This window comes from Sinocyclocheilus grahami, unplaced genomic scaffold (genome assembly GCF_001515645.1).
Source record: "Sinocyclocheilus grahami isolate Dianchi unplaced genomic scaffold, SAMN03320097.WGS_v1.1 scaffold128.1, whole genome shotgun sequence".
NCBI lineage: Eukaryota > Metazoa > Chordata > Actinopteri > Cypriniformes > Cyprinidae > Sinocyclocheilus > Sinocyclocheilus grahami.
The window spans coordinates 1,286,497-1,298,130 of NW_015505307.1; the positions used below are offsets into that span (position 1 = coordinate 1,286,497).

Here is an 11,634-nt window from a genome sequence, read left to right on the forward strand (position 1 = left end):
CTCCACGGAGCTGTAGGGGGTTATGGGGACTTTCGATTGTACGTTGACCATACATATCAATATGAGAATATGCCATGCTCACCCGTCCTGAACCCACCAAGTATTCCCATTGAGACCACTGATGACATTGACGACATGCAGAATGAGTTCATGAATAGTTTGCAGCTCTATAACCATCCCTGAGTGAGTACACAGTGTTAAACAGATGATTGAAGGGATACTTCACACAAAAATGAAAATTCTCTCATCATTTACCCATTCCAGATGTGTATGATTTTCTTTCAACCGATGAATAGTGAGTCTATATAATGCAAGTGTATGGGATCACCAAAGTTGGCACTTCAAAAACCACACAAATTGAACTTGATGGTAATCCATACAACCCCAGTTATGGAAGCAAAAAGTTAGTAAATATTAGTGTTTTTGTCACATACATGTATTGTTTTGCTTCAGAGAACATTGAGTCCTCAACTGGTCGTATGGATTAAAGTCATGTTTGCTTTGTGTTGAAGCATCGACTCTGTCAAAAAAAATTAAAAGTTGTCTAAAAGGTTGTCAAAAACCTTATATGCATCTGGGATGGCTTATGGGCCGTTTACACGACAACGTTTTCAGCCAAAAACGGGAAACTTTTTATGCATTTTGACTGTTCGTTTACATGACGGTGACATTTTGGGGACTGAAAACGCATATTTCTGAAGTTTTTGAAAACGGCACAGTTATCGTTTCCGTGTAAACCCAATATGTGAATCTTTGAAAACGGTGATGTCATGCGCATGCGTAGTACGTGTTAGGCATGTAGACATGCGCAGTACGTATCGATTTTAAAGGCAAGCGCAACCAAACATACACAACAATGGCGGAGTATATGGAACTGTTGTTGCTGCTCAAGAGTTTGCTAACGCTTCTTCAGCAAAGTGTGGATTTACTTCACCAATATTACAACCAACAGCAGAGACGCATCATATAGTGAATTGGTGGGTTTTTGTTAAATGTGAGCCAAAATCATCACAATTAAAAGAACCAAAGACTTAAACTACTTCAGTCTGTGTGCATTGAATTTATTTAATACACGAGTTTCACAATTTGAGTTGAATTACTGAAATAAATGAACTTTTCCATGACATTCTAATTTATTGAGATGCACCTGTATATTATCTTGCAATTATGTTTTTTTTTCAACTCTCTATAGTACTGTGCTGTTAGATGTATTATTTGTCTAATTAAATCAGTTCCTTGAATCAATTTATTCTGAAAATAATCATCATTATAAATGTATATTATTTGAATATTTAGTTTCTATTATCTTACAATGATGTTCTTTCCCCAACTCGCTATAGTACTGCGCTGTTAGATGTATCATTTATTTAAATCAATTTTTAAAAACAATTTATTCAGTAAATAATTATTATTTAAATACATTTTCTAATTGATTTGTACTGTGAAAAATTAATATAAAAAAATTAAATGAACAGATAATACATTTAACAGCACAGTACTATAGTGAATGGAGAAAAAAAAAACATAATAGAAAGTAAATGTTTCTCAAGTAATATAAAAAAAAAATAATAATTACTAATGAAAATGCTTGTTGACAAAGGGTTTTGATGAGTAGCAAATATCCAGGTGAGAGTTAAATGTGCACCTTATGTGTGAATATGCTGTTGCCATGATAACATAATACTACACATAATATTCTAAACAGCTTCTGGAACAGAAAACAGTAGGTTTTTAAATTCAATATATTGATTATATGCTATTTAGGAGCTATCCATTTGAGGTTCAACAGAACATGAGTTCATACCCAGTTTCCTAGATAAACAGGCAGGATGGGCTTGGCTCTCTGTTGCAGGAAGAATATGACCATCAGAGACAGCGAGTAGGACGGGATTCCTCCCTCCGCCTGACAGTCGATGTGGCACAGCTACAGATAAACACACAATCGTGTTACACCTCGGTGAGGATGGTTACTGTAATGTCTGGAAAATGTGACAGCGAGTCATACATACATTGGCCCAGTGACGGAAGGCCAGAACCAAAGGCACGAGCCTCGGCTCCAGTCTGGCCAGAGCTGCAAGGTGATTGGTGGTGAGGTACGCGACATCATTTCCTGCGCTCACTTTGCACATTAACCCACTGCAGAGACAACAAACACCTCCTATCAGCTATGACAGGCTATTACTGATGTCTTCAAATGTTTATTCTCTGTGTGCAATGACTATTTACAGAAGCGTTTTATTGTCGACATTAAACTGACCTGGCCACATCTCTGCAGAAAACAACAGGGACTTTGGCATGAAAATCTGACTCCACCTCAGCAAACTCCACTGGAAACAAAAGCCAAACTCCAGTTAATCTGAGCTCTCCAAACTCATGTCTGGTGCATTTATCAACTTTCAGCTGTTAGAGCTGGAAAACAGTCCAGTGAAGCATATTTATATTACAAACCTTCTGATCTAAAGTCTTAAATCACTGAAATGAGTATTGTAGACTCATATAAGCACAAACATTAGCAAATAAAACTTTATATTTATAATTTTGGACTCATAGAAACTTTTGACTACTGTTTTTCTATATTTATTTTATATTTAGTAACATTTTAAATGTTAGTTATTTTTCCCATATTTTTTGTGTCAAAGTTTTATATGAATATTTTATACACAAAATATTAAAAGGTAAAATGTATACCATTTTTAAATAATATTTTATACTGTTTTATATATTTAGTAATTGAACTTTTTTTGTTATTTTCCCCTTTCAGTTTTTTTTGTTGTTATTTTGAAGTTAGATACGCATTTATAATATAAAAATATTTCATAAAATACATATATATTTTTATTTATATAAATAATATTAAAATGTACAATGCATAAAATTGTAAACAATATTAAATAATAATAAACTACATTACATATATTTACTAATTTTACATTTTTGTTAGTTTTAAGTTACATACACATGTATACGTGTGTGTGTGCTTATGTATGCATGTATATATATATTTTTTTTATATAAATATAAAATACAAGTATAAAATACATAATATTAAGTAATTTTTAACAAGATAATACAATATGATAAACTGTATTATTGTTTTATTTTATTATTATTTATTAGTCAAAAGTTTGTCCAACTCATTTTAAACAATAAATATTTAAATGTAAAATTGTATTTGCTATAAATAACAGATTTTTTTTTTTCATTTATATTAAGTTTTCCATGACTTTTTAAAGTGTATTAGTTGCCAAGACTAGATAGAGTCACTATCAATATATCAAATTAATTTGATTAATTAATCGGTATAAGTAATTAACTCAAAAATGTATTTTGACAACCCTCATTTTTAATGAAAATCTGTTTAGCATTACATTTGATATCAATTCATCATTAGGAAGCCAAAACATTTGAGTTGTATTTTTTTCAGACAACAACAAACTGATTGACCAGTCCATTTAAACATAGTATAGGATTATAATGGTTTGTGGTTGAATTAAAGTGAAACTTACCGCTGTTCTTGAGGATCTCCAGCACCTGGATCAGCACATCAGGCTGAGTCATCTGCACAACACAAACGAGTTAATAACAACACAGTAAAACTCACTGACACGTATCCACAGAAGCAGCTGGTGAACGTCTGCTCAGACTCACAGAGGAGGGATAAGAGACGTCGATGTTGACGTCACTCGTTTTGAAGGCGAAGCGGGTGAGACAGGAGCCGTACAGACGGAGAGAGCACGCTAAGAAACGATGAGTGAAGAATTTAAACATTCAGCAGACCGGAAGAGACTCTTTCTTGACTTTTTCGTTTTTACATTAAGTTTACTTACGTTTAGTGCAAGCTTTTACCCAAGCAGTGTACCTGTGAGTTGTTTGAGTATAATCCCCTCCATCCTGAGCACCACGGCTTGCCTCAGCGCGAAGTCTTCCTCTGAGATGCCATGCACCTCTGCCGCTTCCAGCACGGCTGAGTCTAGCGCTCTCAACTGGGCCGGAGAGGGACCCGGTAGCGCTCGCAACTCATTCTCCTCCTGCTTCTCCTGCAAACGTACATAAACAAGAAAAAACAATAGAAATGAGTCAAATCCAATATTTAGCTATAACATCTTTCCTGAGAGGGTTTTAGCATGCTAACAGTGACATGCAGCATTCTTTAGCAAGCCTGATAACATAATTTATATAATTTCCAAAACATTTTGTGGGTAGAACATTACAGCATTTCAGCGGTTTGGTTCAGAGTTATTATAGTTAAATAAACTAAAACCATAAAAACATTACTTGAAATAAAATAAAATATATTTTTTAAAAACACACATTTTGCCAAGGCAACATTTCTCATTTTCATTTAGTTTAACTTGATGTACTAAATAAATATAACTAAACTGAAATAAAATAAAATAATACAAACTATATAGACATAATAAATTTTTTTTTTATCAAAATGTCAAAAGGCAAAAATATAACTAAATAACTAAAACTTCAACAAAAATGAAAATGAAAGGAAAAAATAATATTAATAAAAACTGCAATAGCATCTCAATAAAATACTCAAAATACTAAAATAACACTGGCTGGATTCCTAAAACCCCAGTGTGAATGTAATGTGGACTGAGACACTATCACAACAAAAAAAAAAAGGTTTGAGTCTACAAGATCAAACACTAACTAAAAAAAGATTAAATATTTTATCTATTTATATGCATGTCATGTGACCATTAATCAACCGCTGAGAACATGCGAATGTATCAATAAATGACTGAAATATTAATTAAAATATCAGAGGACACTTCACGTAGATATCGGCTGACATAAAAGTTTGGCAACAGAAACTAGCACAGAAAAACCTACTCTAAGCTTAAAGTCACTGTGGATTTTATAGAACACAGAAAAACCAGCACAGAAGGAAGCCCTCACCGTGATGTTCTTCTTGTGACGTTTCTCTTTAATGTGCTTGTGAGCACCCTGGATGTTCTCCACGTGGACTGAACACAGTTTGCATAGATACTGGAAATTCGGGTACTCCGGTGACGGCTGTGGAAATACACAACGAAAGAGAAAGCAATCACTAGGGCTGTGTTTGATAGATCGATACGATGATGTATCGTCACATATTACTTGATGACGCGGGTATCGATTCCGCAGTACGTGCACAGCAGTGGACCGCGCTTAATTTGAATACAAGAACAGCGTTTAAATGGAGTGGAAAAGTGCAAGGTTTCTACAAAATAATGAAGAGTATAATATATAGGCTACAACAAGGTTTAATCTGGCCGCAGAGGAACACATATAAGGAAAACACATGCCTGATATAAAGAGACGTAATCCCCGAAACAGTGCTTCACACTTGTGCAATACAGAAATATCTGCTAAGTGTGTTACTTATTTTTGTCAACCTGGTAGCCATGTGCACGCGCTCTCTCTCCACTGTGGATAAAAGCGCTGGCTTTCTGAAAACACTGGTAAGCTTGCAACGATTTTTTTCTGTAAATGTGACCCGCCGATACCGATTTTTGCCGATTGTGGAGAGCATGACGTGCTATCGGGAGAAATCACGAGGCACTCAATGACTCGGATTTGATTAACGAGGCACTTTTCACCATCATTTAAAAGCCAAATTAGCTAGTGAGTGTGAAAACATGCAACACTTATACTGATATTCGGGACAGTTAGATCAGCATTAGAGTTGAACTATTCAGCAAAAGTTAAAGCAAATATGAACTAAAGAGACTCATAATTGTTTGGCACAAAATTAATCCTAAACACAGCAGTAAAAATGTAAAATAAAAAAAAATAAAAAATAAAAGTAAAAAACCTTGAATATAATTAAAGTAATCCTGTAAAATTAAATAATATATAAAATACAAATAAATAAATATAACCATAAATAATGCCATAAAAAACACAAATAAACCCTGAGATAAATAAATATATAAACTACAAATAAATAAATAAATAAAGACAAATAAATTAATAAATAAAACTTAACTAAATAAAACCATAGACAGATAAACAAATCTGTCAAAAAATCTGAAAAAAACTATGACAAAAATCATAGATAAATAAATAAAAGCATACATAATTAAAACTGTATATAAAAAAATAAACAAACCTTTAAATAAAACCATAGATAGGTAAATAAAAAAAACTAATAATAAAACCACAAATAAATAAAAACATACTTAAATATTTATTTACTGTTGTATTTATGCAACTAAATAAATAAATACTTTAACGTGAAAGTTTAAAAAGGAGTTAACTGTACAATAAAATAATAATAATATAACCACAAATAAATAAAACCATAGATAAATAAAAGCATACATAAACAAAATAGTAAATAAATAAATGCATGCATACTTTAATGTGAAAGTTACCAGCTTCATTACAATTCACAGCAGTTATCTGTACACTGACAGGGCAAACTAATTATTCTGTATAACACATATAAATGTTCAAGTCTTGTTTAAACACAGCAGTAAAAATGTAAAATAAAAAAAAAAAATAAATAAAAGTAAAAAACCTTGAATATAATTAAAGTAATCCTGTAAAATTAAATAATATATAAAATACAAATAAATAAATATAACCATAAATAATGCCATAAAAAACACAAATAAACCCTGAGATAAATAAATATATAAACTACAAATAAATAAATAAAGACAAATAAATTAATAAATAAAACTTAACTAAATAAAACTATAGACAGAGAAACAAATCTGTCAAAAAAATCAGAAAAAACTATGACAAAAATCATAGATAAATAAATAAAAGCATACATAATTAAAACTGTATATAAAAAAATTAACAAACCTTTAAATAAAACCATAGATAGGTAAATAAAAAAAACTAATAATAAAACCACAAATAAATAAAAACATACTTAAATATTTATTTACTGTTGTATTTATGCAACTAAATAAATAAATACTTTAACGTGAAAGTTTAAAAAGGAGTTAACTGTACAATAGAACTTCAATAATATAACCACAAATAAATAAAACCATAGATAAATAAAAGCATACATAAACAAAATAGTAAATAAATAAATGCATGCATACTTTAATGTGAAAGTTACCAGCTTCATTACAATTCACAGCAGTTATCTGTACACTGACAGGGCAAACTAATTATTCTGTATAACACATATAAATGTTCAAGTCTTGTTGCTACACCTTTAAAACACTTCAGTATCCATGACCTTTACATTACAAAACCTGATAAGTAGGGTTGAACTAGTCAAAATGATCTTCTGTAGTAATCTACATTATCACAAACACCGTCAGACACTGTGAACAAACAAGTATAACAGTACTAGTTCCTGATTAAATATCCATGCAGTGTTTGTGTGCAGGACGTGTCTTACCTTGAGCAGCCGGTGGATGTAGTCCCTCTGGAGTCTCTCCTCTGCCTGTTTGAGTCCCAGCTGCTGGTCAGAGGTCAGGTTTCCAACCTCCACAACTTCTGCCGTGACCTCGCCTCTCTGTCTGCCCGCCTCCACACCTGAGATTTAAAGAAACAGACACCAAAACATAACCAATGAGATAACCACACCCTGTCTGTGCCAAAAAACCTAAAATATCTTATATATGTGTGTGTATGTGTGTGTGTGTGTGTGTATATATATATATATATATATATGCGCATGTATATATTAGGGCTGGGCGATATAGCTAAAAAAAAATGTATCACCGATATAATGTTTCATATCGTCCGGTATCAATAATTATTGACATTTTTAATAACCTTTTTTAAAACAAAGAGCAATAGAATTTTTTTTTTACATTTAACCACTGTATTTTTAAATTAACCCAATTTATTGAGACAAACAACAAATATTTTTTGTTTTAACAGTCAAACACAAAATAAAAATATCAAATTTTCTAATGTTTTATATGCAGATTAAATAGGTCTGAAGGAAACTTTTGGCTTGTCTCCCGAGGCCACATGAGCAAAATAATTGTGTGTGTGTATATATATATATATATATATATGCGCATGTATATATTAGGGCTGGGCGATATAGCTAAAAAAAAATGTATCACCGATATAATGTTTCATATCGTCCGGTATCAATAATTATTGACATTTTTAATAACCTTTTTTAAAACAAAGAGCAATAGAATTTTTTTTTTACATTTAACCACTGTATTTTTAAATTAACCCAATTTATTGAGACAAACAACAAATATTTTTTGTTTTAACAGTCAAACACAAAATAAAAATATCAAATTTTCTAATGTTTTATATGCAGATTAAATAGGTCTGAAGGAAACTTTTGGCTTGTCTCCCGAGGCCACATGAGCAAAATAATGCAGCACATTAAATTGCCAATGCAAACGAAATAACGGTCTATAAAAAACGTGCATTACGTCGAAATTAACTCATAAATCAAACAATTTCGTAAATTGCATAAACAATTATGAACAAAACAGCATCATGTATTTATGCATTGCTTAATACAAACAGCCGTATCGCCCTTAAATTTGCATTTAAAAACATAAGAGACAGAGTGAAAAGGAATAAACCTCCACAAATCCGTGACGTGTTTTCTAAAAGTATAAACTGTTTTAACTGTGCATGGCTTTCTATACATCTCTTCTGTGAGACGCGAGTGCAGCAGTCATATTTGTCCGTCTAAAAAATGTGCTGAATATGCGTTGTGTAAATGGCTTGCTTTTGGTTTTAACCTAATCTAGATCTTCTACGCATTGAGCTACTACAGTTCTCTAATATTTTGAATGAATACAGCAACTGTGCGTCTTGTGGGCTAGACAAACAAAACATTACAATGCAACAACGTCACTTACATCCTCATCACCGCATCTCGTGCTCCACTGATGACGCTCCCTGACGCACATCAAACTTTTGATTGTACTATTTTTGCATTCAAATGCAAATGTTCATTTTAAATTTGATTAATTTTAATTCACAATCGAAGAGGCTGTACCGTCGATAAATATCGATACCGTTTTATCACCCAGGCCTAATATGGCTAATCAAAATGGTACTTACTTGTGCTTATCCGGATTGTTCAAACCGACTTAAAACTAAAAGATTACGTTCTCTTGAGCGAACTCATTCGGGAGAGGTGACTTTCCACGTATTCCCAACTTCTGAGCCTGCTCGCCTGAAGTTATGGTTGATTGCTCTTCGGCTGGATATCAACACACCTATTAACGTAAACTACGCCAGAGCATGTACACACCTCACGCACGTTCAAGGAAGTTGGACAAAATTTAAAAAATGATATAAAAAACTGTTCGGTTTCTGGCACAAACTGATCGTTTCGTGTCTTAGGACATCAATGTGTCGTCACGAGCCGCAGGGTTTAATTTGGATTTGTCTGTGCATGTTTTTTTTACTCTCATAGATTTTGTTACCATTGCCATGCAGTATACGACTGATAGACTGCAACGGTTGGACTTAAAAATCATAATTTGTGTTCTACTGAAGAAACAAAGTCACCTACATCTTGGATGTCCTGGGGGTAAGCAGATAAACATCACATTTTCATTTTTGGATGAACTATCCCTTTAAATCTATCAGGGTATTGGCAAATATTGATCATTGTTTAAGGCTAGTTGTTCAGTGACATGCTTGTTGCTAGGCATGCTAAACAGTTATGGATACAAATATGGATATTTTTCTTACAAAAACGCATCGACTCGCCACAGAAGGCCTTTATTCACCCCTAAGAGCCGTGTGGAGCACTTTTTATTATGGATGGATGTGGTTTATTGGACTTCTTTTGGACTGTTGAACTGAAACACCTGTCCACTGCCATTATAAAGTTGGGAAGAGCCAGGACAATTTTTAATGTAACTCCGATTGGATTCGTCTGAAAGAAGAAAGTCATATACACCTAGGATGGCTTGAGGGTGAGTAAATCATGGGCTAATTTTTTTTTTTGGGTATCCTTTTAACCATCTTAAATTAGATTGTGAATGCCTGTTTCTCACCGGGTATCTTGTCTTTAGCGGTGATGGTGTTGTCGTGTGTTGAGATCTCCTCTGCTGTACTGGTCAGCGGTGGTGCTCCTCCATCTTTGACCGGTCCACTGTTTCGAACCAGAGTTTTGTTCTCCTGGTTTTGCTGACGGCCTTCACTCGGCTGGGGCTTCCCTTTCCCCCTCTCGCCAGAGTTAGTTCTGCCCGTCAGCCTGCGGGCTTTGCCCTTCCCCGGCTCCTGAGGACTGCCGGTGCGGGTCCTGAAAGCGCTGGGGCCGCCCTGGATCTCCCCTTTCGCCCTGGGGACGGAGTCTTTGCTTCGGCTCGGGACTTTGGTGCTCTCCCGCTGGGGTTTGGAGGACGGCGTCATGCACCCGCTCGAGCGGGAAGTTTTGACCACTTTCACGGGGCTTTTGGGGTCCTCCATGCCACTCTACTGCTCTCCGGACGAGACTGAAGAAAAGCCTGAAGGGCTCTGGGTTGAAGGTTTCTGGAGCGGAAACATGACAGAATCAGATTGTGGGGATCCAAAAATATTTGTGCATGGAAAGTTGAAGAAATCAGGAAGAATCTGCCAATATTGGGAAGTGAATACTAGCTTAGTACTTGCTACATTTTACACGTTTAATTCAATGAGTGGCATCTAGTCATGACCTCGGAAATATTATTTATACAATTACATATATTAATTTTATTCTAATTAAATAATATGGAAATATTACATTTAGACAGGCAAAGAGAGAGTCAAAAAAAGCATACATATATACTAGGGATGTTCATTTCGGTTATTTTTCCTAACCGACAACTGACGCTCGTTAACCGATTATTAACCGTTAACCGCCAAGATTATTTTAAATTCGAATTGAATTAAATTAGAAAGGATACGTGTCTGTGACCCGTAAAAAAAAAACTAACATTTGTTTCCCGGGGATTCATTTTACATAATCACGTCTTCATATCACATCACGTACCTGCAGCGCTTCTGCGAGTGGAGAAAAACATAATAAAGCTAGGCTATAGGCATATATATATATAACGACAAATAGGCCTATACGAGAAATATATTTTTACTTAAATAATAAATTAAGAAAACAAAAGAAAAACTGTGCAACAAGTAGCCTAGTATGCAGAGTTTCAGTTCATTGTTATGCTGCGCGAAAGGAAACCAGACGGCAGAAAGCAGCATCCTATTTTTCTTTAGGTTTATTTTACAAAAGCACAAAGATTTGTTTTTATTGTGAATGTACACAAATAAAAGCAAACCTTTAAAATTCCGATTATCTTTAGGATTATCCGGATTGTTCAAACCGACTTAAAACTAAAAGATTACGTTCTCTTGAGCGAACTCATTCGGGAGAGGTGACTTTCCACGTATTCCCAACTTCTGAGCCTGCTCGCCTGAAGTTATGGTTGATTGCTCTTCGGCTGGATATCAACACACCTATTAACGTAAACTACGCCAGAGCATGTACACACCTCACGCACGTTCAAGGAAGTTGGACAAAATTTAAAAAATGATATAAAAAACTGTTCGGTTTCTGGCACAAACTGATCGTTTCGTGTCTTAGGACATCAATGTGTCGTCACGAGCCGCAGGGTTTAATTTGGATTTGTCTGTGCATGTTTTTTTTACTCTCATAGATTTTGTTACCATTGCCATGCAGTATACGACTGATAGACTGCAACG

At 34.1% G+C, this 11,634-nt stretch overlaps 1 protein-coding gene across 1 annotated transcript in view; it reads right to left on the bottom strand.

Moving 5' to 3' along the window:
* Window positions 1–10,436, bottom strand: part of LOC107590492 (terminal uridylyltransferase 4-like) — a 39,271-nt gene extending 28,835 nt beyond the window's left edge. Inside the window, exons 1-9 of the mRNA XM_016279245.1 lie at window positions 9,960–10,436; window positions 7,364–7,500; window positions 4,912–5,028; window positions 3,860–4,037; window positions 3,649–3,737; window positions 3,507–3,558; window positions 2,258–2,327; window positions 2,010–2,136; window positions 1,805–1,924 (exon numbers count right to left, since the gene is read on the bottom strand). Coding sequence (XP_016134731.1) covers window positions 1,805–1,924; window positions 2,010–2,136; window positions 2,258–2,327; window positions 3,507–3,558; window positions 3,649–3,737; window positions 3,860–4,037; window positions 4,912–5,028; window positions 7,364–7,500; window positions 9,960–10,374 — 1,305 coding nt within the window. The 5' untranslated portion in view covers window positions 10,375–10,436. The remainder of the gene's footprint in view (window positions 1–1,804; window positions 1,925–2,009; window positions 2,137–2,257; window positions 2,328–3,506; window positions 3,559–3,648; window positions 3,738–3,859; window positions 4,038–4,911; window positions 5,029–7,363; window positions 7,501–9,959) is intronic.
* Between the last annotated feature and the right edge of the window lie 1,198 nt (window positions 10,437–11,634).